General features: G+C 36.0%; 1 protein-coding gene across 3 annotated transcripts in view; it reads left to right on the top strand.

Moving 5' to 3' along the window:
* Window positions 1-356: 356 nt before the first annotated feature.
* PPP1R1C (protein phosphatase 1 regulatory inhibitor subunit 1C) overlaps window positions 357-27873 on the top strand; it is a gene marked incomplete at both ends in the record, with an annotated part of 121694 nt that continues 94177 nt past the window's right edge. For 2 of the 3 annotated variants that reach the window (XM_080690185.1, XM_080690184.1), the window contains 2 exons: window positions 357-437; window positions 2004-2064. In XM_080690185.1, the coding sequence (XP_080546311.1) occupies window positions 357-437; window positions 2004-2064 (142 nt within the window). Of the gene's footprint in view, window positions 438-1982; window positions 2065-27873 lie in introns of all 3 variants that reach the window. The other variant, XM_080690183.1, reaches the window with a different exon arrangement.

Here is a 27873-nt window from a genome sequence, read left to right as displayed (position 1 = left end):
CCAGGGCAGCGGGTCCTTCAAGGCCAGCATTGCATTTTCAATTAGCTGCTGAGTGAAGGCTTGGCATGTGTATTAGTGAAGAGGCACACAATTAGCTTATTGTTCCTTTCTGGTATTGTGCTCAGAGGATCCAAGAGGTTGGTGGGGAACAGGCAAGCCAGGCATCACTGTGGATGTTGAAGAAGAGAGTAACTCAAACCTCCGCATCTTCTCTTGCTCAGTCTGGAATTACAGCTGTTTATTACAAAGCACTGCGTCTGGCTTGGTGGAGGGTGCTTGAGGAAGCACATCTCAGATACCAGCTGTCGTTAGTCTTTCTGAGCTCTTTACATCTCTGACTAATTCTCCTTGTTATCATGGAGCCCAACAGCCCCAAAAAGATACAGTTTGCTGTACCTTTATTCCAGAGCCAGATTGCACCAGAGGCAGCAGAGCAGGTAAGTGAGATTGGGTGGGGGGCACTTCCTACCTGTAAGGCAATAGAAACATGCATTCTTATTTATAGAAAGGTTCTCTGCCTCTTGAATTTGCCTGATTTTGTGAGCAAGAAATACGGTGGTTTCTATATGCATTTTTATCAGGGTTGCACCGGGAAACTATTGGCTAAAACGCAGCACTTAATTTGATACAAAAGTAGCACTCACTAGAGAAAAATGTTATATTAGCAATTTGAATTTGGACTTATAAATGTTTTCTTTTGAATATTAGAATAACAGGGTCAGCAGAGCAACTGTAAAAACATTCTCAGTATTGGCAATATTTTATTTCATTATTTATAAAATAAAAAAGATTGATGTACAATGAAAGTATTAAAGCTTAGTATAGTTTAAGATTATAGGATTAATATTTTAAGAATGTTTTTCACAGAGCACTTCAAGTAATTGTATATAATATATGATATGATTCATAGATACATGTATAATTTATAAAAATATTATATTCAGGTATTACAAATGATATTTTAACATTTCCTAGATGCCTTCTCTATGCATAATATTGATTTATATCTGTATTACCTTTCATACTCAGCTATGATTGGATTCTATGCAATGGCACCACTTAAAAGATCACTTATGGGAAAACTATAAATGTATTATTGTGGGAAGGCAAAAGCAAAGGAATGTTTGTGGATACCAATCTAATTCATTAATTCCTTAAAACTTAAACTATATCTGAATCATCTTTCAAACATTTGATACAAAATCTTAAAAATAATTGTTGAATCTGAGATAGGTTTCTTTCCAAGATGTTTTGACAGTCTGAAGTAGAGCCACTTAGACTCAGGACAGATAAACACAACCTTAAATGTGTATTTCTGCTGGAATGAGGCTTTGCTTCTATCTTGGACAAGATGCCACTGGCAAATTTTATGTTTTATTCTAATGACATACTTTGGGAATTTATGCATGTACATGTTAAATAAATAAAGAATATCTAAAACAACAGATTTGAATCATAACATGCTGTTGAACGTTAAAATAATAAAAAATTAAACCTGTTAGTTTTAAATGAATTACATCATCTTCTTATACAATGCATATTTATTCTTTACTTGCTGGCTTGTTCTAAATAGCTTAGAAAATAAAAACTAAGAATAGTGATTGAAATTCAAAACTCATGATGTTAATTTAACTATGACACACTCTAGAAATGTGAGGTTTCCAAGTTGCTCTTATCTCATTTCAAGATAAGGGTAATGGATCTGAAATTATGAGGCTCCAAGAACCATAAAGATGAGCAAGACTTCCCCATGCCCTCACTGTGTATTAACTTTCAGCCACACCATTGATTACATATGGCTCTTTCTCTTCTATGGAAATGTAGCTTTATGGTCAGAGAAAGTGACAGAAATAACTGACATTTCTGTGATCTGGCTTTCTATTATTTAAAAAATATTCAGTATATACTGTTTCCCCTCCAGGAGCTTGCTTGTGTATGTTGGGGAAGTCTCTCCAACTACATTGGATTCTCACTGACATTAGCTGGGTCTTTGTTGTTCACAGATCAGGAAACGAAGACCTACACCAGCATCCCTTGTGATTCTCAATGAACAGAACACCCCAGGTAAAAAAGCATGATATCTTTCATACTAATGGCACAGAACAGTAATGTATAAAAAAGATCAAAGAGCCTGTTATCATCAAAAAGTTTTAACTCAGGATTTTCAGTTAGTAATATTCTAACAAGCTAATTCATAAGCTGAATCATTTGATAGAATAATAATAAAAAACATTGAAATAAATTCAGAAGTAAATACATTAGGGACTCTCTCAGCCTGCTTTTCTTTTAGAATGATATGATGGTGACAATTTGCTGTGAAATTATTTGTTAACATTGGTTGTCATGTGGTCAGGTGTTTGGGTAGAATTTGGTTCGGGCATTTACTAATGAGGAAGGTGCAAAGTTTGTTTAATTAGGTTCAGAAGTCAAATGATAGCCCTAGAGATGCTTATATTTTTACAGAGTAGGTTTATTATTTATGTCATGGGGTAGGCAATGAGCCAACATTGGCTACAGTTTTGCTGCTGATGTCATCTCAGAATAATGCAATTGACAAGTAACCAGATCAATTTTCAGCACTGCCCACTTGAGGGCCATTCCGAAGGTTGCATCCATTTGTTGAGGTTTTATTTTCCATTTCCTGTAAAAGTAAAACTGTATCATTATTCCTGATAGAGGACTATGATCTACAATACTCAAAAATGATTTACTTATTGAGTGGGGTGATCTTAATCTTATATTTAAATGCTACCTCTAGAAACAAGCAGGACAGGAAAGGTCACAACAGTAACTTGCAACCAGGTAGAACTTGGTGTTAGATTTTTTAAACTTTTTAAAAAAATGTTTGCAGGTATAAACATGTGAGGACAAAGAGAGTTTGAATAGTAAAACCATGATGCATCTAATTACAGGTTGTAGTGAACGAGTCGTTTTAAAAATGCCAGGATAAAATAGTCCTTGACTTTTTTCAGATTCTTTTTAATTAGAGAAACACATGAAAAAAGGCAAAATTCTCACAGAATATTTATCATTGAGCCTAAGTATAGGAAAGTTCATGGCTAACAGCAAACAAGTAAACTATTCTTGCTGAAAACAAAGCATTATAATTTGATCCTTTCTCTTTACAGCACTATAATATTTTAAAATAATCTTTAAGTATCTTACTTCATAAATATTAATTTATATTTGGTTGAACAAGAGGTAAAAATGGGATGGCTTATAGTTTACAAATAAATGCAATTAAGTAAACAGGATGACTAACTCCTCTTAGGTTGGAAGTAATTTTATTTAATACTGATGATTGAACTCAGGGCATTCTACTTCTGATCTACATTCCCATCTCTCTTTATTTTATTTTTTAAATTTTGAAACAGGGCTCACTAAATTGCTGAGACTAGTCTCAAATCTGTGGTCCTCCTGCTTCAGCCGCTGAGTCCTGGGATTACAGTAGTTCACCATCATCCCCGTCTTGGAAGGCATTTTATAGCAATCTCCCACCACTGCCTTATTCCTGGTGGCAAAAACCTCCAACATGTTCTGGAATTAGCTAGCTCCCAAATTGAAAAGTGATGCCATACTTGATTTTTAGTCATATAAAAAAACTATTAGGAGCTGGGCATGGTGGTACATGCTTGTAATCCCAGTGCTTGGGAGGCTTAGACAGGATGATTGCACAGATTCGAAGCCAGCCTTAGCTACTTAGCTACTTACTTAACAATTTAGTGAGACCCTGTTTCCAAATAAAGTATAAAATAGGCCTGGGAGTACAGCCCGGGGTAGAAAAGCCTCTGGGTTCCACTTTCAGTAACACACACACACACACACACACACACACACAAAAAAAAAAAAAAAAAAAAAAAAAACTATTAAAAAACAGCTTTCCTGCCTCTGCAGGCAGCATCCCTGTTTAAATATAGCAGATCAAGTCAGTGGATGTCAAAGCTCTCATATAAACCACTAAACAGTAACTGGTATTTCTTGAGTGCCAAATATGTGCTGTTTGATAAGTGGGGAAAGTGTGTAACAGAGAGAGGAAGTAATTTTTGTTAAGTTATTCCATTAGAAGTGATGGATTCCAAAGACAAACGCAGATAATTCTAACCCCAAAGCCCAGGCTCTTCTATGGCATGACACTGGCCCTGACCATTTTAGTTTCCATTACATGGTGATGGCTCTGTATCAATATTAATTTCCTGTAAATAAGCAGCTCCAAACTTTAAATAAACCCTTTGTCTGGACCACCTGGTTTGGTAGATTAGGAATCATATTTAAATATCCCTGGGAAGCAGATTTAGTGTTTCTTTGAAAATTGTCTTCTAATGGACCTCCCATTACTAAATGGCACTGCCCCCTCTTTTCCTAATCAACCTCATCCTTCTCTCTATCTATAAGCACCACTGGGGAGAAATTGGATGTAAGTTGCTTCTCTCAGAGAATTATGTCATCTTGGCCAAATATTATCCTGAATCTTTATCCTTCATTTGGGAAAATGGAAATGTTTACAAGGGGACCAACCAGACTTTGGCTGTTGATAGCAACAAGAGATTTTGGCCTAGTGATAAATTTTTGCAGCAAAAATCTTTAAATTTTATAGTTGTCCCAGTAAAAATGATAGAGCACTTTGATTACTGGGGAAATAACTCTAGGTATTCCCCAAATAAACAAACAGCAACAGAGAACAACAAACAGTATCAAACTTGAATACTGATTTTTACTAGTCATGTGGTCTTGGGTAAGGGATATCTCCAAGGTTTCTTCCCTCATCTATAAATGGGGATTATGATGTTCATTATTTCTACCTCACAAGATTATTTTATCGATCAAAAGAGTTAACATTAAAATACCTTAAAAACTGCAAAGCACAACAGCTATTAGCTGCCATTAATTGGTGTGGGATAGAATGTGATATTTAAGAGTTAAGGTGTGCTCTAGAAAGATAAAATTTTTGTAACTGCAAGGATTTCTGTCTTGCTCAGTAATTTTTTATGTTCCTCAAATTATCTCAACTACAACAACAACAAAAACCCTCATAACTATTAATGACATCTTAAAAGCAATGGTTTCTTCTGGCTCTCAAAATCAATTTTCTTTCTTTTTTCTTTCTGTACCGGGGATCGGACTCAGGGGCATCCTACCTCTAGCTACATCCCTAGCCCGGTTTTATTCTTTATTTTAAAATAGGATCTCAGTAAGTAGCAAACCTGAGATCCTTCCATCTTAGCCTCCCAAGTACTGGGCTTACCAGTGTGTGCCACCATGCCCAGCATAAAAGAATTTTCTTTAACAAAAAAAAGTGGTACAGCTTTAAATCCTGATAAAACTTTGATTCACTAAAATTATATGGGAAATAATTGGTAATTCTAGAATCAACTGTCATTAATGCTGTTTAAAATTCAAATCCTGTATATATTTCCTTATTGTTGATTAATAAAACAAAGAAAATTAGGTTTTTTTGTTTAGAAGCTTAATTAACAAACTTTTGGTTCATGTGATGGTATTAATATATTGCAATCATTATTAAATATAAGATATAGCTTACTTTTTCAGTATTTTTGGAATTTGCAAAAATAGTCAATTATAAAATAGTTCTAAAAATAATGATTTGTTTTTAGGCTTAATGTACATTCTGTTTATATTTGGTACAGGGGAAATAGATTTGAAAGATACTTGACATATAACTCCAGATTTTTTGTTTGTTTGCTGGTTGATCAATACCGTTCTAAACACACAGATAGGGTGGATGCCTAAATGTTAAATTCCAGAAAAAAAACCAAAAAAAGCATCTTCAGTTCTTTTCTAATAAACGACCTGAAATTCTCAGCAGTAGAAGCACTTTGAAATCAGGTACATAACTTGTTAAGGATGTATCTCACCTTCTGACATGGGTTAGCAAATCAGTTTAACTCAAAATACTGTTAAATGGGACTGAAAATTTTGAATTAAAGGCATTAGGCCTGGAAAAATCTAATAGGGGAGGATTTGTTCTTATAGTAGAAAGGACAGAAACATACTATTTGCTTCTAGGAGTAGCTCTGAACAGTCTGACAGCTGTAAAGAGATAGTGAAACCTTGAGATCTGAGTTTAAAGAATCAGCAGACATGTGTTGTCTTTTGCCAATGTTTTCTGGAGCTGCCAGTGTAAATGACCTTTGCAACAAACTGCTTCTTCTGTATTTTCAGTTCCTCTTCGTTTTCATTAAATTTATTAGTGCATTGTATCATAAATCTTAATGGAGTACAAGGTGGTAGGGGCATACATGCACACATCACTCACTTAACCCTTCCCCAATTCCCTCCCCATCCCCTCCCCCTCCCTCCTCATGTTTGGCTTAGTGATTGATATGTTTATCAATGTACATTAGAGAATTTTCCTAGTCCTCTCTCCCAACCCCTCAGTTAGGTTTCCTTCTTACTCATCCAAGGTTTTTCCTTCTTTGGAGTCAGTTCCTCTTCTAATGGAGTTTATCCACTTAGGATGACCTCCCTGCAGGTCTAGTATGGAGCATCACTGTCTCCAGTCCTGCAGGCTGTTTGCTGTTGCTCTTGTACAATCTGTAGTTAACCGGTGCTGTTTCTACCTGTTTAGATGGCTACTCATAAATCATCTTTGTGGAGCAATAGAGGACAAAGCTGATTTCTGTAATTTATGCCATCGCTTATATAGGTTTACTTAAGCATTACTTTTCTTTGAGGAGACTTATGAAAAGACAGTATATTTGGCTGCTAGTATGCTATGGTTTTGATCTTAAGTCTTATAAGGCTAAAGGCTTGGTCCCAGTCTGGGGCACTATTGAGAAGTTGTGGAACATTTAGAAACTGGGACCTAGTGGAGAAAAGTTGGGTCATTGGTGCTGTGCCCTTGAGGGGACATAGGGACATCAGTCTCTTTTTTCTCTCTTTGCTTCTGACCATCATGAAGTAAGAAGCTTTGCTCCCCCACATCCTCCCCACCATGGTCCCGTGCCTTGCCACAGGCCCACAGCCACAGGGACAAGGGACCATGGGCTCGGACCTTGAAACGATGAGCCAAAATAAGCCTTTCTACCTTGTAGGTGGATTATCACAAGTATTTTGTCAGAGAGACAAAAAACTGACTAACACGTGGTATCAGAAAATCAAGCTAGAGGATAACCTTGGAAAATATTTAGTCTAGCCAGGCATGGTTTATTCCCAGCAATTGGGGAGCTAAATCAGTAGGTTTGAAGGTTTTGATACCAGCATGCCATAATTTAGTGATACCCTGTTTTAAAGTTAAAACCAGGTTTTAGCTGGGCTTGGTGGCGCATGCTTGTAATCCCCGTGCTTGGGGGGCGGAGACAGGAGGATGGCGTAGGTTCAAAGCCAGCCATGCTGGCTTAAGAGACCCTGTTTTCAAATAAAAATATAAAAAATAGGTGTCTGGGAGAGTAGCCCAGAGGTAGAAGGGTTTCCAGGAACCCCAGTACCACAAAAAAAAAAAAAATTAAAGATTATAAAAATAGGGCTAGGGGTATAGCTCAAAGGTAGAGTATCCAGTGGGTTCAGTTTCTAATCACACACACACACACACACACACACACACACACACACACACACAGAAAGAAAAATAAAATAAAACTAGTCTAACTACACATCTTTCTTGAAGACATAAACCAACCTGTATCCCTTAGATTTGCTCCATTTTATATGACTCAGAAATGAATCCATAATTACCTCTGACTTTTAGTTTTAGGGTTGATCATCTTAAATGTTAGAAAATGTTTCTTATACCAAACTTGAGTATAATTCCCCACTTCACAACAACTCTTAATTTATAGTCTTTAATAAAATCTCTTTTACTTTTTAAAATGCATGAAAAAATCCTTACTATTTTTTCCTGTATTGAATATCCCCAAGCCTGCTAAAAGCCTTAATCAACTCTATTCAAATTTTCTTCTATTTTTCTCCCTTTGGAGCTCAGAGATGAACATAGTCTTCCAGTAAAAATCCAACTCAGAACAGGCCTTTTGAATATTAAAGCTGTGGCATTCATTCTTTTCCACTTACTGTTAAGCAGAGACAGTGTGGTTAGAGTATATTTAATGGACTTGATGTCTATTAAACATGAGCAAACTCTAAGAGGACTGGTGCTAAGTGGAGATTTGGGTAAGAAGCCAGGAGTTTGGGCATCATTTAAAAGCTTACTGTACAGCTAAAATTATGACCTGTAACAATGTAAAATGATATTGGGGGTTATTTCTTAAACTTCCAACACAGCAAATTGGAAGCTTAGCTTTCTCTTTGACACTTTTGGCTCCAATATTCTTAAAAATTAGAAATAAAATCAAAAGGATATTCTCACATGCCTCAGGATCCTAAAAATTAGTTAATATGAGACATCAGATCTATGAATTAAATATCATACTATCTACTTTCAAACTTGATGTTAAGTCTAGTCCACAGAGAGACCTGGTATTTCCAACAACTTAGACTATTCAGCTCCACAAATGAAAAAAGAAGCCACAGCCCAGTCTGTAGGGGGCATGAAACTTTTTAAAAGAGGCATGTATTTTAAGACTTTGAAACTAATGAGATTTCGAAGGCTCTGTGTTTAGAAACCAGACACAGTGGATGATAGCTAGAAGATAATGCTGGACTGACATGGAATTGTTCAAATCACAAAGACTCCCCAAAATTTCTGAAGAATCTCCTGTTCAAAAACAGTGAATGGCTTTGCAGGCCTCAAGAGGTGTGTGCATAAATGTTTTTGCTACATTGGACCTCTTGATGATGTATACTTGCAATACATTAGTAAAATAATTTTTAAAATGAAGTGGAAATTTATTTCTAGTGTTAGGAAGTTCACATGAATAAAATATCTCTTTATGAAGAGTCTTTGTTTTACAAAGTGAAAATTTGTGTGGTTAAAGACAGCTGGACAACTAGAAATGAAGCTTCAGGGATCACACAGTCTTAGAGGCTTTATCTCCTAGGGGACCTATAGACAGTGATGTTAAGGTAGAACCTATACTGCTCCATGGTTCCTACATTTAGGTTTCATTTTAAGTTTTTTTTAATTGTATTTGGGAATGTGGTTGTAATATATTCGTATCCATAATTTTTGCTAAGTTTTTTTTTTCTTTTTACCTTTTCCCACTAATTACAATTAAAAACAAAGATCCAGACTTGTTGGCGCAAGCCTGCAATTCCAATATGTGGGAGGTTGAGACAGGCAGCTCTCAGGTTTAAGGACAGCCTCAGCAACCTAGCAAAGCTCTCGGTGACACAAACAGAACTTGTTTCAAAATAAATAAGAAAGTAAATAAATAACTGGGCTAGAGGGGTAGCTGGGAGGTCGAATGGCTTTGAGTTCAATATCCAATGCCACACACACACACACACACACACACACACACACACACATACAACAACAAAAAAAAAACACCAAAGGTCAAATGTTTGACGACCTTTCAAATGTTATTTGGTATTAATTTAAACGGGTTTTCAGAAAAACCCATTTTTTCCTCAGCATTTACTTCTATGAGTTATTGAATGCCAAACTATGTTGAATGACTTAAAGACAAATGGCAAATCTGACATCTAGTGATTCATGCACTATGCAATTGATTGAATTATTTTCCCATAATTATTTAGTCTAGGCAGCCAAATTGCCCAATCAATTGGGGTAATTGAGTCCAGAATGAAGTTCCAATTCTTAGTAATGGCAGGGTGTACTATAGTGTAATCTTCATTCAAATTAAATAAAAGGGCAGATGATAAAATTGTGAAATAGTTCATCTTTATTTTAGCAAGATGATGACTTTTATTCATTTTGAATAATAGCATATATCAATCACCTTTTACATGGATTTTTAAAACATTCAAAATAGGTTGGCAAAATATGACAGAACGTTGGTATGCTTAATTCACTTCATCCTTTTTGATCCCTGGTTTCTTACCTGAGTGAGATATAGCAGATAAAAATACTGTAAAATTCTGCATGATGTGGCGTGGTAAAGCCTTTGCTGTGGAGGGGACCTGGGCTCAAATCCTAGCTTTGTCAGTTACTGGTGGGAGACACTGCGTGTGTACCTAGCTTCTCTGGGCTCATCGTTTTTCTTTCTTAAACAGAACACTGAGGTATAAGAAAATGCCTTGTATAATGCCTACTACTGAAGACCTGCAATCTCCTGCATTATTATACCTCTGTTGACAAAAGCTTGAGTTACTATAAAACCTTCTCTTCTTTAATCCTGACTGTGTTAGGCAGTGGCAAATAAAGTCTCCAACGGACAGGAATATTTGAGGTACAATACCTCCTAATTCACCAGAAGAAGCACACACAGTTGAGGAATTGTTATGCATCTTATACTTTGATATTGGTTAAACTGAGCATGCTTATTTACAAATGCATTTTTTATGAAATATGAGTCTATAAATATTTACATTAGCTTGCTACTGACGTCTATAATGTTATGAAAAAGCTATGGCAAGCAATAGGCACATTTGTGGCAGACTTGTATTTGACCAGAAGTGAAATTCATATTTTAATGACATGTTGAAAGAAGGTTGACTATTGAGTATAAAACTCCTTTAGAGACACCCAGCAAGCACTCTAGTTGCTCACTTTTGAGTCCACCCCACTTATTCTCACTTCCTGTCATACATCATTTCCATCCTGTATTATGGCTGAGTTTTCTTCTTCTTCTTTTTTTTTTTTTTTGATTCCTTGAAGTGGTTCTCTTATGCCAACTCTTAGGACTTAGTCTAGACTGACTCATTTGCATAAATTGTTCTCTATATTTTCCACCAACTTCTCTTACTTAAGTTGGAGCATAGGATTCACTTAAATCTTGACAATTTTCTCTAAATAATCTGAACCATGGTTTAGCCGTTATTCCGATACTCTCCTCCCACTGCCTGCTCATAAGGCTATTTGTTACTTTACAGTAGACTCTCAATTCAATTCAGTATATATTTTGAATCATATTCCTAAATCTTCTAAGAATATTTTATCTATATAACAGAGAATAATGTGTCTGGATAAACCAAAAACAATGGTAATAATAAAAATCTGAACTACTAAAACCATGACAAAATTAATCTGACCAAGGCTAGGAGTACTTTCTTATTATACTCCCTACTGTATAGAACATTTGGATTACTATAAAAAATCTTTTTGCTTTAAGATTTTAAGTACTGAACCCAAAGCTAACTATTTGCCATTTATTTCAAACTGTGCACTAGATGTTAGATTCCCATGAGATATTAAATTTAAGTGAAGTAGAAAATCCTCAAGTCAACCCCTTTAGGGAAAATGTATAGTCATCTTTGAAAACTTCTCAATTATTATCTTAGCATTTGTGTAAATGATATTTTTGGTTCTTTTAATCACAAAATCATATAACCTCAGAATCATCTCTGATTCCTCTAACTCCTCCTTACTTCCTAAATTTATTTATTTTTTTTCCCTCCTGGCTCTACTGTACAGGTGGAATTTGTCCCTATAGAGAGAGGCTTGTTTCTGCTCAGTCTACTGGGGTCTTAAGCTCTACAGTTCTAAGATCAAACAATAATTTCCAAACTAGTTTTCCATAATCTTAACACTGGGAAGTGGCTCTGTGTAAAGAGCCCTAAACTTAGAATGTGTGAACATGGCTGTAAGTCATAGCATGACTGAGTCGCTGATTCTTCTTTGAAATGCAAATCATTTGAAGTCCAGCACTGGTCCTGTTGCTGGAGTCAAGTAAGAAGATGTATGTTACCAATACTACTGATGGCAGACTTTTCTTCTTCTATTTTGGTTTATATGAGAGTTTTTTGGCAGACATATTACCACTGGTAAACCATGACAGCTTTACTTTTCAGAACTTGTTTTTCACTAGCTCTAATTTTATCTTTTGATTTAATGTAGTAGCTTTTGATTTGCTATGATAAGGCACGTGGACTCTCCCATGAAAAGCTCATATATCTCATCTCCATTCACGCATCAGTGTCATTTACTTTCAGAAAAGTCAGTCATTTCCTCCACAGTCCATAGAATCTTTCTGACATAAATTGTTGACAAAGCTGAGGCTTGATTAAGATGAAATAAATGAAGTGAGGAAGGTAAACTAAATTATGTTAGTTTATTACCACTTTATTTCTTTTGTATCTCTGGCTGAGAGACCACAAAGCAGAGGACAAAAATATTTGTTCACTTGTCAGATGAACTTTCCTGCTGTAAAAAATTTTTCAAAACATACAAGAATTTCAGAGATCTACTCAAGCTGGGCGTGGTGGCGCATGCTTGTAATCTCAGAATTTGGGAGGCTGAGACAGGAGGATTGCAGTTCAAGGACAGCCTCAGCTACTTAGTGAGGCCCTTTGCAACTCAGTGAGACCATTTCAAAATAAAGAATAAACGCCAGGCGTGGTGGCGCACGCTTGTAATCCCCGTGCTTGGGAGGCGGAGACAGGAGGATTGTGCAGGTTTGAAGCCAGCAGAGCTGGTTTACGAGACCCTGTTTCCAAATTAGAAAAGTATAAAAAAAATAGGTCTGGGAGTGTAGCCCGGAGATAGAAGGGCTTCCAGGAACCCCAGTACCACCAAATAAAGGAAGGAAAAAAGGAAAAGAAAGAAAGAAAGAAAGAAAGAAAGAAAGAAAGAAAGAAAGAAAGAAAGAGAAAGAAAGAATGAAAGAAAATAAATAGGGCTAGGGTATAGCTCGGAGGTAGAATTCTTCTGGGTTCCATCCCCAGTACCGCCAAAAAGGAAAAAAGAAAAGAATTTCAGATCTACTAGAGGCACCCTCAGGCTGGGTGTGTTTCCCGAAACACTGTAGTAGTAAGGATTGCCAGCTTTTCACCATCTGGATTCAAACATTGGCCACTTATCCCCAATGACTGAAAGGCCTTAAAGAAATAGTGCCAGAGACCCATTTACTGTCCATTTCAATGAAGTAAAACTGCACCTATCAATGATTGGATGAAAATGGCTCATCTCAAATTCTACCACAGGTAATTTAACTTGGTGAATAGCCCAGAGTTCCTGCTTCACTAAGCCAACAAAGTGCACTTTTTCACTTACGAGCCTGGAGATGCCTGTGAATATTTTCAGTCTAGGTCTATATTCATAGCTATTGCTGGAATCAAGGAAAATGCCTGATCCACTATGCATAAAGACAGTTACAGAATAAGGAACATATTGAAAATATATTTTGAATTGTATATATAAGATGTAAAAGAACAGAATACCACTAAACTTCAAGTAAAATTACTTAAAAAGAAAAATGTATAAACCCAAAGGCAAATTTTAAGAAAGGGCTAATAAAAATGTATCTTATTTTTGATAATTTTACAGTTTACAAATCTATTTTTCCTATAACATATCTCCTGAACAACTCTAGGAGATAAATTAACTTTTATTTTATAGAGGGAGAATGACAGCTGAGTTACTCAAGATAAAAGAAGGTAGAAAGATAGTATATTGGAAATTTAAACAACCTGCCTATCCAAGGTCAATGTACTTCCAACTATATTAATGAGATTTTCTTGCAATAAATATCAACACCATAATGGTTTTGCTCTTTTTTTTGTCATCCTCGTGCAAGTAAATATGGGCAAGTTCCTCATCGTAGTCTGGCCATGTGTAATTCGTTTGTGATATGATATCTCTAGATGTACTCCTTTATTCTGACATAAATTTATTTTGAAGTGATAATTACATGCTTTCTTATTTTTTTGATTTTTTAATTAAGAGGACTATTTCAGAGTTTATAATACTAGTTAATTCATTATATAAGCAAAAAAGCATAAGAAGTCAGATAACCAAACTGACAAATTAAATCTTACTAATTCCCTTCTTAAAATAGGACCTTGTGAAGGCCAGATGTGGTGATGCACACCCAGTACTTGGGAGTCTGAGACACAAGGATCACAGGTTCAAAACCAGCCTCAACAACTTAGTGAGACTCTGCAAACTATTGAGACCCTATTTTTAAGTAAAAACTAAAAAGGGGCTGGGGGCTTAGCTCATAGATAGAATGCCTTGGGTTCAATCCTCAATAACACATACATATATACAAACATACACACACAGAAATGGAGCCTGTTATTTATTATTTTCTCTATTTTCCTACCTTCTTTTCTATAATTATTAACTAAATCATTGTCTTGACTTAAAACATTAATTAGAATGCTAAGAGTTTGCCCTTAAATTCTACTTGACCCAGATCAGGACCAATTTGTGACATACTGGAATGTCATCTTCTTCCCTTCCCACTGATCATTGTTCTTCTTGTCCTTCCAGACTCAAATTAAACCCCCTTTCTCCCATGAAACCTTTATGGACACTCCAGATGGTGGGTTTTATACCAGCAGGAGAAAAGTCACTAGATCCGTTAACACATTTGCTCCAACCGACTGTCCAACGTCTTTCTGTCACCTAGTGATGCTCTGGAGGAATGGATCATAGAATTATTTTAAATTTTAATGTGGACAGGGAAAAAGCAGATTTTGAAATGAAGCCCTTCTGCACATTTTGGACTTTGGTTAAGTCCTCTCTGGATACCAAAATTGCAAAATAAGGTGATGATAAGGACCTTTAATGGGCAAGTGACTTAGAAGGACCCACACTGTGGAAGAAAAGTCATTAAAGCTCACCCAATCTTCCCATAATACTTATTTTTGCCCTTACATTTCACCAGTCCCCGCAAATGTTCATGCACAGTCTGCTGGGTCCTCCAGAGCGCTGACAGTAAGTATTTAGTGGAGCAATTTAAAGTGGCCTCTGAAGCACAACACACGTGATGACTGAAATCCTCAGAACCCTCTCAGTGAGAATGGATTTCAGTAGCAGAGAACTTGCTCCATTGTTTCAGGACAGACGTGCTTTGAATTAAGGACCTCAGGTAATGAGTGACTTCAAATTCATAGAGAGGTGTGCATTGTGATGATTTGAGGACTTTCGGAATTTTGGATGACAATTGGAAGCCTGATTAATGAGCCAGGCGTGGTGGCACATGTTTGTAATCCCCCGCGCGTGGGAGGTGGAGAAAGGAGGATCACGCAGGTTCAAAGCCAGCTATGCTGGCTTAAGAGACCCTGTTTCCAAATAAAAAAGTATAAAGTCTGGGAGTGTAGCCCAGAGGTAGAAGGGCTTCCAAGAACCACAGTACCACCAAAACCAAAATAAAACAGAACAAATTTGTTTAATGGATAACTCTATTCTCTGTCTTTAAATTATTCACATCAAATTTTAAAACATTGATAACAATGGCCGTGTTTTAAAAAGCTGAATATATTTGGCTGATTTCTTACAAGATTATAGGAATTCAAAAGTTGAATGTTATCAACTAATAACCATCTCTATATTTTCCTTCATCTTAACTAAGTATGTAAACAGTCCAATAGGAACTAGGTTTTCTTTTTATTTCTTTTTAATTGTAAAATAAACATGTCATCCAGCAATTCTCCTTCCATGATTTCATTTTTTGGTGATAAAGCATCAGGGAATTCTTAAGAACTTTGTAGTCAATATTGAAAAGGCCAACAAACCATCCCCTATCAAAAGCATTTAAAATTACAAAACCTTAACCAAAAATCTATTTAATTGACCTGTGTGTATGATTTTCATGTAAGCAGAGCTTGATGATTGGAAGAGAAATCATTTTTGAGCGATCTAATACTGTATATCCCCTTTAGCTCACTTTTATTTTGTGTGTGGTACTGGGGGTGGAACCCATGGACATTCTACCACTGAGCTACACCCCTAGCCCTATTTTTTATTCTTTATTTTGAAACAGGGTCTCACTGAAGTTGTAAAGTGCCTCAATAAGTAGTAGCTGAGGCTGTATGCAAACTGTGGTCCTCCTGTCTCAGCCTCCCAAATGCTGGGACTAGAAGCGTGTACCACCATGCCTGCCTTTAGCTCACTTTTTAAGGAAAATAAAAGTTGTTTCATAGAAACAACTTACTCTGGCCCCAGTGGCTATTTGCAAGCACACTTGTATATATAGCTTCACTTAATATTTTCTGACCGAGTAAGATAAGATTGTGTTTTACATATTGCCCGTATCTAGATAATGATTAACCTGCCTATCACTGTAGATTACTGCTATTAGGTTGCACTGCAATGATCTCATCGCAGGCACCTGCTCTGTTTTAGTCATCATTTCTAACTACATATGACATTCTCCTGGGCATTTTCTTCAGACATACTGCAGCCCACTTTCTAGCAAGATTATATATCCTTATAATATTAAAAATTTGATGTGTAGCAGCTAGACTTTGGAATTGCCTCATTATTTTTAGAGCTCAGGAAACCTGTTTCCTTACCGGGTTCTTGTCTATGGTGAGCGAAGAATGATACTCGCAGACCGCAGGAAGGGGAGTAAATGGTTTATTGGAAGCAGCAGGGAATGGGGAAAGGTGGCTGAACACCCCAAAGGGGCAGTCAGAACTCTAGGGTCCAGCAGTTGTCTTCAGGACAATACTTGGGAGTAGCCCAAGCTGAATGCCTTCAGTTACCAGCTGCTTTCTTCCAGAGTCCACGCGATCTGCCAGAAAGGAATAGGGAAAAGTGGCAGAACACCTCTAGAGCTGTCGGAGCTCTAGTGTCCAATAGCTGTCTTCAGGTCACTACCCGAGTGTAGCCGAGCCAAGTGCCATCAATTACAAACTACTTTCTCCCAGGGTCCACCCCACCTGCCAGAAAAGTGCAGGTCAGCCCTAGGGGCTCTGGTCAGCCTTGATGTCCAGCAGAGGCCTTCAGGGTCACTACCTGAGAGCTGCCTGGGCCAAAGGCCTTCATTGCACTCCGCCTTCTCTCAAGGCTAACACAACCTGTGAGAGAGAGAAAAGCTCCCCGAAAGGGGAGGGGGTCCCCGAGAGGGAAAAATCCAATTTGTTGGCTGCGCTAGGGGTTTTGCCAGATGTCTGCGTGTCCTCTTTTTGTTTGTGGTGAGTTTGGGATTTTGGGAATTCTGGGAAGCAGCTCTCAGAATTTGCATAGGGTATTTGCAAGTCCTTTGAAGGGTTTCCTTTCAGGAGTGTCAGACTGGCTCCTGGGTTTGTTGATTAGTAAACCGATGGCTTTGTGAAGCTTTGGTTCTTCTTTCTCTGAACCTTGGCCCTTTGCCTCTCAGGAAATTAGGTTTTTTCTACTGAGGCCTCTTCCCTATCTGCCTATTTCCTTTCTATCTCCTCATTAGGATCCTGGACTCACATCTCTGGACAGACTTGCTACTTGTCTTCTCACCATTTCCACCTTGAATTTTTGAATAAAATATTTCCTACTTATAATGCTCTCACCATTATCTTATTTTACTAAATACTTACATTTTTAGATACTTGATACACTATATATTATTCTTTTTAATATATTGGCAAACCAAGACACATGTTTTCTAGTAATTCAGAACTGAAAAAATAACAGCTAGTAAAGTACAGTTATGTAGTGGTTTAAATTTCCCAATTTTTTAGATTTTACCACAGGTGGACACAAATTAGTTGTGTAGCATCTCCAGTCTAATAAAGCTATAGCCTTTTTGGTTTTCCTTATTTTATTTTAATTAAAAGTGTGTGTGTGTGTGTGTGTGTGTGTGTGTGTGTGTGTGTAAGTGTATGTGTGTGTGTGCAACTGAACCTTACCATTTGGACTTTGCACAAGTTTAATCATTGAAAAGCAAATGCTGAGTAACCACCCCAACTTCTACTAAAAACATCCTGTTTTTCTTAATTTTGTTTTACAAGGATTTTTTTTTTTACAAGCAAAGGAAGCACATAACAAAATTGGGGAAAAGCCATAGTATTAATTCTATTTTTATCTCAATTCAGGATTACTCTCTGTAGGAAATTTCAACTGCTGATTAATCAGATTTCACCATTTCCAGTGATGAGGATTTCAACTTTTTTTTTAAAAAAAATTACACATATGACTGGACAGCTCTAATTTTTAGAAAGGTTTGCCCTATATCTAGTTAAAGTAACCTTCCTGAATCTTTTTGCCATTGATCTTAGTCTGTCCACAGAAAAGATCTCAGGAAAATTACAATACTTCCAGCTGATAACCCTTCTTATCTTTAGGGACAGATAACTCATTTGCTTTCAGTACTCTCTTATCTAAAATCCTCACTACATTTAGCTTTTCAATGATATTTTTTTTTAGCTATCTTGCCATTCTGCTCCCTAGCAATGCTCATATTTTCAGCTGCAGCCCCCAAATTTACTCTTTTAACAGATAGTAATGATTCAACTACTTCACGCCACTTAGTGTGCTGAGTATAAGGATTCGCAAAGTAATGTAATGATGTAGGAGGTAAAAATACAAGACCTTTAAAAACACACAGTAGGAATATCTAACCCAGTCAGGGAAAACTTAATGGGGCAAGAAAGTGTATGAAGAAACTATGCTACTGTATGCTGAGGAGGGAGGATTGTTCAAGAAAAAGGGCAAAGCAGGGGCAATGCTCAGAAGCCTGACAAAATGTTACAGACTTCAGGAAGGAAAGGAGTCCCATGTGAGGCTGCATGGTGTGACATCAGGCAGGTGCCATGGTGGAGGGCATTATAATAAGTATTTTTAAGGAGATAGGATTAGAATGCACAAAATGATTTTAAACAGGAGAGCACATATGCTCAGATTTTATTCTAAATAGGTCTCTGTGGTGTCAGATAAAGAGCTGAGAGAAGGGAGAGAGTCTGCATACACGGAGACATAATGGGTTTGATTTATTGGATGGAAGAAGGGGAGGCAAAGAGAAGAAAACTGGGATAAGGCTGTGGATGCTGAGATCTTTCCTGAGAAGGTAGAGCATGCCTGGGAGGAGTGGGTGATGGACAGGGAATGGAGTACATTACTCTAGACATGGTGGGTCAGATAGCACTTACTCTAATTTCACATGAAACATTCATAACATTCCCAGAAGTAATGCCTCCATAATGGAGCCACTTGCATTAAAATCCAACCTACTCAAGCCTGTTTAGAGTAAGCACAAGGTACTTATTGCAACATGCTATGTTTACCTAGTAATTACTACTGTGATAATGTTGTCCATATATCTACTATAGGCTCAGTATAACTAACTGGAAAACAATTACTGCTCCTAATCTTTAAAAGAAATACAGTTAGATGCATGTATCTTTAGCCAAGCAATTAAGATTAGCCATTCACACCCATTCTGGTGACACACACCTATAAGCCCAGTACTTGGGAGGCTGAGACAGTAGAATTGAAGGCTCAAGGTCAGACTCAGCAAGTGCTTAAAAATAAAAATTAAAAGGCAGGTATGTGGTTCATGCCTATAATCCCAATACTTGGGAAGCTGAGAGAGTAGGGTCCTAGGTTTGAGGCCAGCCACAGTAATTTAACCAGATCTTTAGCAATTTAGCTAGACCCTTGTTTTAAATTAAATAAATAAATAAATAAATAAATAGGACTGGGGGTATAGCTCAGTGGTAGAATGTCCTTGGTTTTAATCCCCAGTACCATCAAAAAAGAAAAAGGAAAAAATAAAAATAAAATAAAAAGGGCTGGAGATAAAGCTCAGAGGTAAAATGCCCCTGGGCTCAATCCCTAATAATGAAAGGAAAAAAAAAGAAGATGAAAGAAAGAAAGAAAGAAAAAAAGAAAGGAAGAAAGGAAGGAAGGAAGAAAGAAAGAGAGAGAGAGAAAGAGAAAGATTAGCTACTCACATCTGAAAATGTGCTGAATCACTAACAAGCTGCCAGGCTATCTGGGCAGGGGATATGTCCTTCCTCCAACAGCTGTTGCACACACATAGGCTCTGAGGAATAGCTAATCCTACACTGTATGACCTCAGTTTAATATATTCATTCATATTCAAAGCCTGATTGGAGCAATGTTTTTATTCTTCTTTGGTGAGTTTTACATCCTTTTCATTTTCAATTTTTAGCAAAGTTGAATATTTATTGTTGAACAATCATCTAAATTAGGTCTTGGAAGTTTTGACAGTTTGTACTTCTGATTTGATAGTTTGTAAATCAAAAGTATCAAATCATCTCAACAAGGGCACTGTTACATCCCATACAAATGTACATTTTCTATATTGTTTATGTTATTTATGCCATTATTTCAGGCCTCAAATACATTTCTGATTGACAGTACTATCTCTTTTGTCATTTCTTGTTCTTTTCGATCCAAATATTAGAAAAAAATATGTTTATAGCCAAGTTGTGTGGTATAATCCAGAGATATAAACTTTGGAACCAAAAAGACCTAGGTTTGAACACCCCTTAATAGTTCTGTCGCTATAAGAGAAGTTTCCCATTGTGGATGACCTTCAGTTTGCTCACAAATAAAATGTAATATTATTGACCTTGTAGGGCAGTGTTGAAGTTGATGATAACAAATGAAGTATTTGGCATTATAGTAGCACTGAATTAGAGCAAACGGTACTAATGGTAAATGAAACATTAATATTTTGGAAACTATTGAAACAAAGAGAATGTTCTCTTTCTTTTCTTCTGTTGGAAATTCTGCCAATCTAGTCATTGCAAATGTTAATTATGTTTGATGGTGACTTTTATGAATTGAGAGATAAAATATCTCCAAACACCACTGACTGAAATTTAAAAACTAGCTACTTAAAAATCACTAAGAGGCAATTTGGACTAATTATTGTTGCCTGTGATATAACTAAATACAATATACTCAGTGATGTCTGGAGGTGAAGTTTTAGTTATGAGATCAAAGACTAGAACCCTCAAAGACTCAAAAAATTTCTAATTACAAATTTGCCTTTAACCTCCTAACCAGGAAAATCAGGATTCGATGAGAGGCTCTAAAAATTAATTTAAAGTTAATTAACTTTGCATAAATGGTACAGTTTGTGAGTGGAACATGATTTCTTTTTTAAAAAAATGATATTTTAGACAATTTGTTTACACACAAATTGATACACATAGGTCTCTGAGACTGAAGGATAAGTGCTACTATTACAATTATGAACAAAAATTAAGCAACAATTGAAAACTTTTCTTTAATAATTCTCAGCATCTTTTCTAACTGATCTGTTCTTTTGGTAGCAGTGGCCTTGGGTTTTAAGCAGTTTCCTCCTGTGAGACAGATGTGTTGAAACATGTATGGGGAGCCATGTGCCTTTTTAGGTGAAACAAAAAGAAGGTGAAACCCCACCCTGCACATGAGCCATTATGGAAATATTTTAGGTACTGCAAAAAGCAAGAAGCTTAATGCCTTATGTAATGATTAAAGTGAGAACTATGAAGAGGGCCACATCTGGGTGTGAACTCTTAACCTGCCTTCTTGCTGCTTGTTAAGAGCTTGGCATATGAATGGTATGGTTTTTGAAATGACGATGTAGGATCCATATTTTTTTGTTTGGTTGTCACTTATATACTCCTGTTTTAGCTATAAAACTTTTGGCTTTTTGTTGTTATTTCATGCAGATGCAGTGAGGGAATAATTTTAAAGAGCAAAACCAAAAACAATTGTTTGCTCAAAGTCAGGAAATGTGGATTTTAATTTCAAATCGCCCATGATATCTCTCTCTCTCTCTCTCCATATATATATATATATATATATATATATATATATATATATATATATGATATAAGATGACCAACCTAATGTCTTTGAGTTTTATTTTCTCAATCTGTGAAATAAAGCACTATGATAAGATGACATCCATGGTCCTTTCCCTGTGTTTAAATCTCATAATTTTATGGTTATTTTTATATACATACTTATTTCTATCTACACAGGTTAATAAACCACATAACTCATTACTTATGATGTTCCATCAATTCTTTTGTGTATTACAGCTTATTTACTTTAGAAAATATGAAAATCAATATACTAATACTAACAATTTTATCGTTATTTCCTTCCACATTTAGTGCCATTTAACAGTCAATTAAAATTCCATTTTAAGTCTGATGTTTCATAAGAGACCATTTGAATGTCCACTCCCAATTCTGCCTTTATATAGCTTTTATCTGGCATTCTATGCTTTTGAGAAAAATGTCATGTTGAGGAATAAAGTGGTGAAGAAAGACAATAAGGGATCTTGTCCTGACTTCCACTAATTGAGTGACCTTGGGTCGCCATTTTGCCTTAGGCCATTTCTCCTCCACTAGAAAATGCAGGCTTTGTGGTTGGAGACTTTTGATTTTATCTGGGTCTATCAGAACTGTAGGACCTGAAAATAGAAAGTAGATTCAGTACATGTACTGAATACATATCCTTTTGTACTGAAGACTGAACTCACTGAGTCATTCTACCTCCATGCTATACCCCTAGTCCGATTTTATTTCTTACTTGGAAACAGGTTATCAGTAAGTTGTGGAGGGTCTCATTAAGTTGCCATGGCTGGCTTTGAACCTGCAATTCTCCTGTCTCAGCCTTCCAAGTACTGGGATTACAAGTTTAGCTCAGAGGTAGAATGCCTCTGGGTTCAATCCCTGTCTGTCTGTCTGTCTGTCTGTCTGTCTGTCTCTCTCTCTCTCTCTCTCTCTCTCACACACACACACACACACACACAAAGATAGATGTGGGTTTATAGCTCAGGTTTACTACTCAGCCAACAAAGAATTCTACAGAAATGCCATAATTTCTGTAGAATGCAATGTTTTTATTTGGTGCAGTAATGTACACCTTATGTGAATGTTAAATAAGGATTAAATGAAATAATAATAATATAGTTATTGGCACATGATAGTTTTCTAGTAGTTTCCTTTTCCCTTTCATTTTAAACATAAAAGTCAATTGAACTGGCATTTTATACCTATAATTATGTATAAATTTGAAAGAGAAACTGATTTCTAGTCTTTTGAAGCTGAACTAGTAATATTATAGCTTCTAGTAACCATAGGCATTATTTAGTCAGACTCTACATCTAATTTTTGGCCTTGTTTCTTACAACTAACTGTAAGAGTCTAGGTTCCTGATTATATGGTCAGTTTTACTTATCCTTCTATTAGCTACTTAAAAGTGGTTAGACATCTGTTTAAGTTTCATGTCATTTTTACAGGCTAGGCCCTAAAATAATAATTTTGTGTGATTCATAGCCAAATTTCCAATTAAAGAATGAAAGTTTTAATCTTACTTTCATCCATGATCCAAAAGGAATTTTTTTCTTGTCATCACAAATACATGATAGTATATAGTTTATCCATCTTTGAAGTCTTTGCCAAAATCTTGGGAGGCCAACAGGTTTTATAAGTTTCCATTAAAGGCAGACATTTCAATTGGACCTACAGCATTTTAGGACATTTTGTTTATTCATGCATCCATTTAGTATAAATTTAACAATAAATTAATAAACTAAGAAAAAAGTTATGTTCCCAGAAATGTACATATCTATTTTATACATGTATGTATATGTATAAAATTGAGATTTATTGATACATTTTAGGCTAATCTAAGTTTATTTGTAATTCTCTAATGATTATCCAGCTACCTTTCCATATTGGTGAAATCAGTATAACTTATGTTTATTTTGCATTTTATACAGAGTCTTACACATTTATACTAATCTCTTTTTGCTCACACAGCTTTAGGCTTCTATATAAGCAGAAATGAGTGATTTTAGAAGGGAATAAGGTAATGTTCTTTCCAGCCATGAAATTCCATGACTCTAGAACAAGTTTAAGTGAATTCAACTTGATCTATATAGCAATCATGTCTCTTGTTTCTCTTTGCATTTGTTCTTCACAGAGCACAGTATTTATACTTTTGAATGTTATTTAAAGAACACACACATCAAAATTTTCTTTTATTCACTTACTCAGTTAGTAGGCTGTGAGTGCTGGCTATATGTAATAGGTACTGGAGGTTCAGGGGTGAAGAGAAGACAGTTCCTACTCTTTTGGAGTCACATACTATAGTGGGAACTAGTGTGGAAAGGAGACATTAATCAATCTTTTCTTATCTCTAATATAAAATTTGTGAGTTTGTGTTCTTTCAAAAAGAAGAGAAACAACCTGTAGTGAGTCAACTGTGCTATATTTGGCAAAATACATCCATATACTTCCAATGTATTTAGTAGGCATTAACTACAAAGCAAAATATTTTCATAGAAACAATCTTATTGCAAACCACTGGTTAGTCTCAAAGGAGATGTGTAACACTAAAGCTATAGATTTTGGGATAAGTATCAAAAGGAGAAAAAGTCATATTTTTCTGTTTTATACTGCAAAACTGTGCTGTTATTAATGAATTGTCATTATTCTGATTTAATGTCAGTTAAAAGGACTTGGTTACAATTCAAATTATATTTTAAGCTTTTTATGCTTCTTATCTTTTCAAATTAATCAATAATAGCCATTTGGATTGATTTTTCTCACATTTTTCTTTATGATCCTATCATCTTAAATATTTAAGGAAGAGTATGGACAGTAATGTGAAAAATGACTTTGCACTATATAGCTCTTCATCATAATCATCTATCTAAATTGAGTCTAAAGAAAAAATATTGAAAATATAATTACTGAATCCAATTTCTGTGCTAGGTGTGTTGGGACAAAATAGATCTCAAAAAGCTAATAAGTGAGCTTGCAAACTAGTTTAAAGAAACAAAACAAGGCTATTAGGATAGTTAACAGACAAAATAAGAAATATATAAATATAGAAGTTGCAATTTGACAGTAGATGATTCAGTGTTGTATGAATGATGCCAGACTTGGAAGGAGAAGTCTTAGATTGATGATTTTGGGACTTTATGAAAGAGTTGGAGTTTGGTTTAAGTATACCTTATGGGAAATCATGTAGGCAGGACATTTCAAGTTTATTATTTTGGTCCGTTAGATTAGTGTAGATGGTTAATACAGATCAATGAGCATTCAGGCTGGTGGAGGCCACTGTGTGGATGGGCCATAATGGGAAATTCTGAATTTGTTTTGCAAAGTAGGAATTATTGGCATTGTGTGATCTGGAGTATGATGTGATGAGGCCCGGTTTTGCACCATGCAATTTGGAATGAGGAATAGCATAAAGGTCAGTCAGTTAAGAATCCGATGAAATAGCGTAGGAATGAGCAAGAGGAAAAGAACTGGGGATGACAGAGCAAGGGATTCGAGAAGGTTAACTGGTGAGGTGTTGAGCCAAATGAATCCCTTGATTGCTTGAATCATTGATTGCCATGGGAGGGTATGAGCTGAGGACATGTGGAGAGAAAAACAAGAATCTAAGTATAGCTAATTGAGGAATTGGGAAACCTGGGGAAGCGACATGATTTTATGGTGAAAATGAAGTTAGTTGTATACATAAATATAAGGGTTACTTACCTACATCATAACACATTCAACAAATGCATGGACTGCATTTAGCATGTGCATTGCTGAGGTTTATTATAGCTACGTGCTATGACAAAACACTTGTACACAAAAGCTCAAATTCAAAAATAAAAAACTAAAACTCTGCACCAAAGCCAAGCTTGGTAATTCATTTGGTAAAGTTCTCATCAAGGTAATCAATGGCTTATAGATTCATCTCTGTAATGGCAACTAAAGAACATCAGATTTATTAAATAAATGAGATGCATAAGAAACCAGTTCCCTAAAGATGTGAGCATTTAAAAACTAGTTTAAACAAGTTAGCTACTCAATTGTATTTGATATTGAGACCTCATTAGTAATATAGTTTTTCAGTTAGAGCATGAAATTACAGATATTCTAAGGAAAGATTTAAAGGACTAAAATGCCCTGTGTTCATTTAAAGTTGCATTGTTTTGACTTTGATTTTTTTTTTTTTTTACTTGCAATTAAACCCAGGGCCATTCTACCTCTGAGCTACATCCCCATCCCTTTTTATTTTTATTTGGAAACAAGGTCTTGCTAAGTTGTTGAGAGTCTCTCTAAGTTACTGAGGCTGGTCTTGAACCTGCGATCCTCCTGTCTCAGCCTCCCAAGTACTGGGATTACAGGAATGTACCACAATGCCTGACCATTACTTTAATTTTTGATTTGGCAAATTATTTAAAACATAGGTATTTGTAGCACGATTCCTGAAAGGAAATCTCTGAGTTAAATAGACTATGCATTTTCATTTCCACATTGTCATTGCATAGACTTAGAGGAAAGAATAGTAATATCTTAAGTATAAAGGAGTTATTACACATGTTCATAAATTTTTGATTTGGAGGTCACAGTTTGAGAAAGACTATGCAACATTTACCTTTTTCTATTTTCTATCTTTTTCTCCTGAGAACCACATGATTCTGGCATATGAGATACAGGCAAATTCTTAGACAAACCTAAAGTAGACCAAGTAGTTTCTGAAGCTTCCATCTCTCTCTATTATTATTTTCTTTGTGGCACTGTGGATTGACCCAGAGGCATTCTACCTCTAAGCTACACTCCAACCCTATTTTATTTTATTATTTTATTTTATTTTATTTAGAAACTATGTTGCTGAGAGTCTCACTACTTGTGGAGGCTGTCCTTGAACCTGGGATACTTCTGTCTCAGCCTCCCAAGTACTGAGATTACAAGTATGTGCCACCACACCTGGCTTGAAGCTTTCCTCTCTGAACACAATTTTGTATCCGTTTTCCTGATTGCCCTAGAAGAAATCACAACTATTCCCAACACGAAGTTTCCCCTATGTTCTTAAATTCTTTTCTCCTCTCTTCCCCCAAAGGGCTCTTTGTCCAGTCCTCTCTGCTCTTTGGTTTTTGTAACATAAATAGGATTCATCTTTTAAGAAGCAGAGACCTCTTATCCTGACCTTCCAAATGCTCCACTTCCAAGGTCCGTCTGCCCTTGTGTTTAGATTCTCAACAGTCACTCAACCCAATTCCATTTGGCTTTCACCAGCGTCCTCTAAGATCATTGTGTGCCTGACCCAAACACGCTTTTCTCTCTCTTGTCTGTCTTCATCTCTCAGCTGCATCTGAACATGCTGGAAATCCTCTTCTTGAAACCTTCTTCCCCTGTGGCCTTTTTATTCCTCACTCTTTGCTTGGGTGACTTCTCGGTATTCTTGGCTAGTGGCTCCATGTCCCCCTCTCCTCACTGAGTGCTGACTTCCCAGGGCCCAAATGTTTAGAAATACTAAATATTAAACTAAACTGCGTGCCTCTCAGCCTCCCCTCTTTAGTTACCTACTCTCTTTGCATCACTTCAGCCTTTACAGGTGGAATTAATAATCTTTTATATTAAATATAAACAACTACATGTTTTTGTGTTTATTAAATTTGAGGCACTTTAAACCTGTTGTTCAGATTAAACTACCCCGAATTAAAAAGGATAGCCCAAGATCGTGTAAGTATTGCAACTCTTCAAAATGAACTTAAGATTCCTTAACTTAAACTTCCTTCTTTACCAAAATACTTCCCTTACACTTGCATCTGCATGAAAAGCAATTCCATATGTATTGTCATATTCACTTCTTCCACTGTGCTGTAAGGCCATGAGTTCTAGCTGGGTGTGGTGGTATAAGCATGGAATTCTAATACTTAGGATGCTGAGACAAGAGGATCCCATATTCAAGGTCAACCTCAGTAATTTAGTCAAGTTAGTGAGGTTCTCAGCAACCTACAATACTGTTTTAAAACAAAGATTTTAAAAGGGCTGGGTGTGTAGTTCAGAGGTATAAAGCCTCTGGGTTCCATTTCTTGTTACACACAATCAATCAATCAATCAACAAATCAACCAACCAATAATAAATAATTATTCAAGTATACAAGCACAAAGAACACATTTATCTTCTCCCAAAAAATAAATTACATGAGATTGTAGTGGCAATATCTATGTGGTTCTAAAGGAAAAAATATAATCCAAAGTATTTTTCCCAGCCCAACATTTTTATATAAATTATAGATATTCTCAAACATGAAGACATTCAGAAAGAGGTTTTCATAAGGCCTTCTAAAAATGAAATGATGAAATTCAGCTAGCATAAATTAAAACAAAAAGAGACTCAGGATGAAGAAAATATGGTTAAAAAAAGATTGT

Source organism: Muscardinus avellanarius, assembly GCF_963383645.1.
Source record: "Muscardinus avellanarius genome assembly, chromosome: 2".
NCBI classification, from domain to species: Eukaryota; Metazoa; Chordata; class Mammalia; order Rodentia; family Gliridae; genus Muscardinus; species Muscardinus avellanarius.
This window is presented reverse-complemented; position numbering and strand designations above follow the sequence as displayed.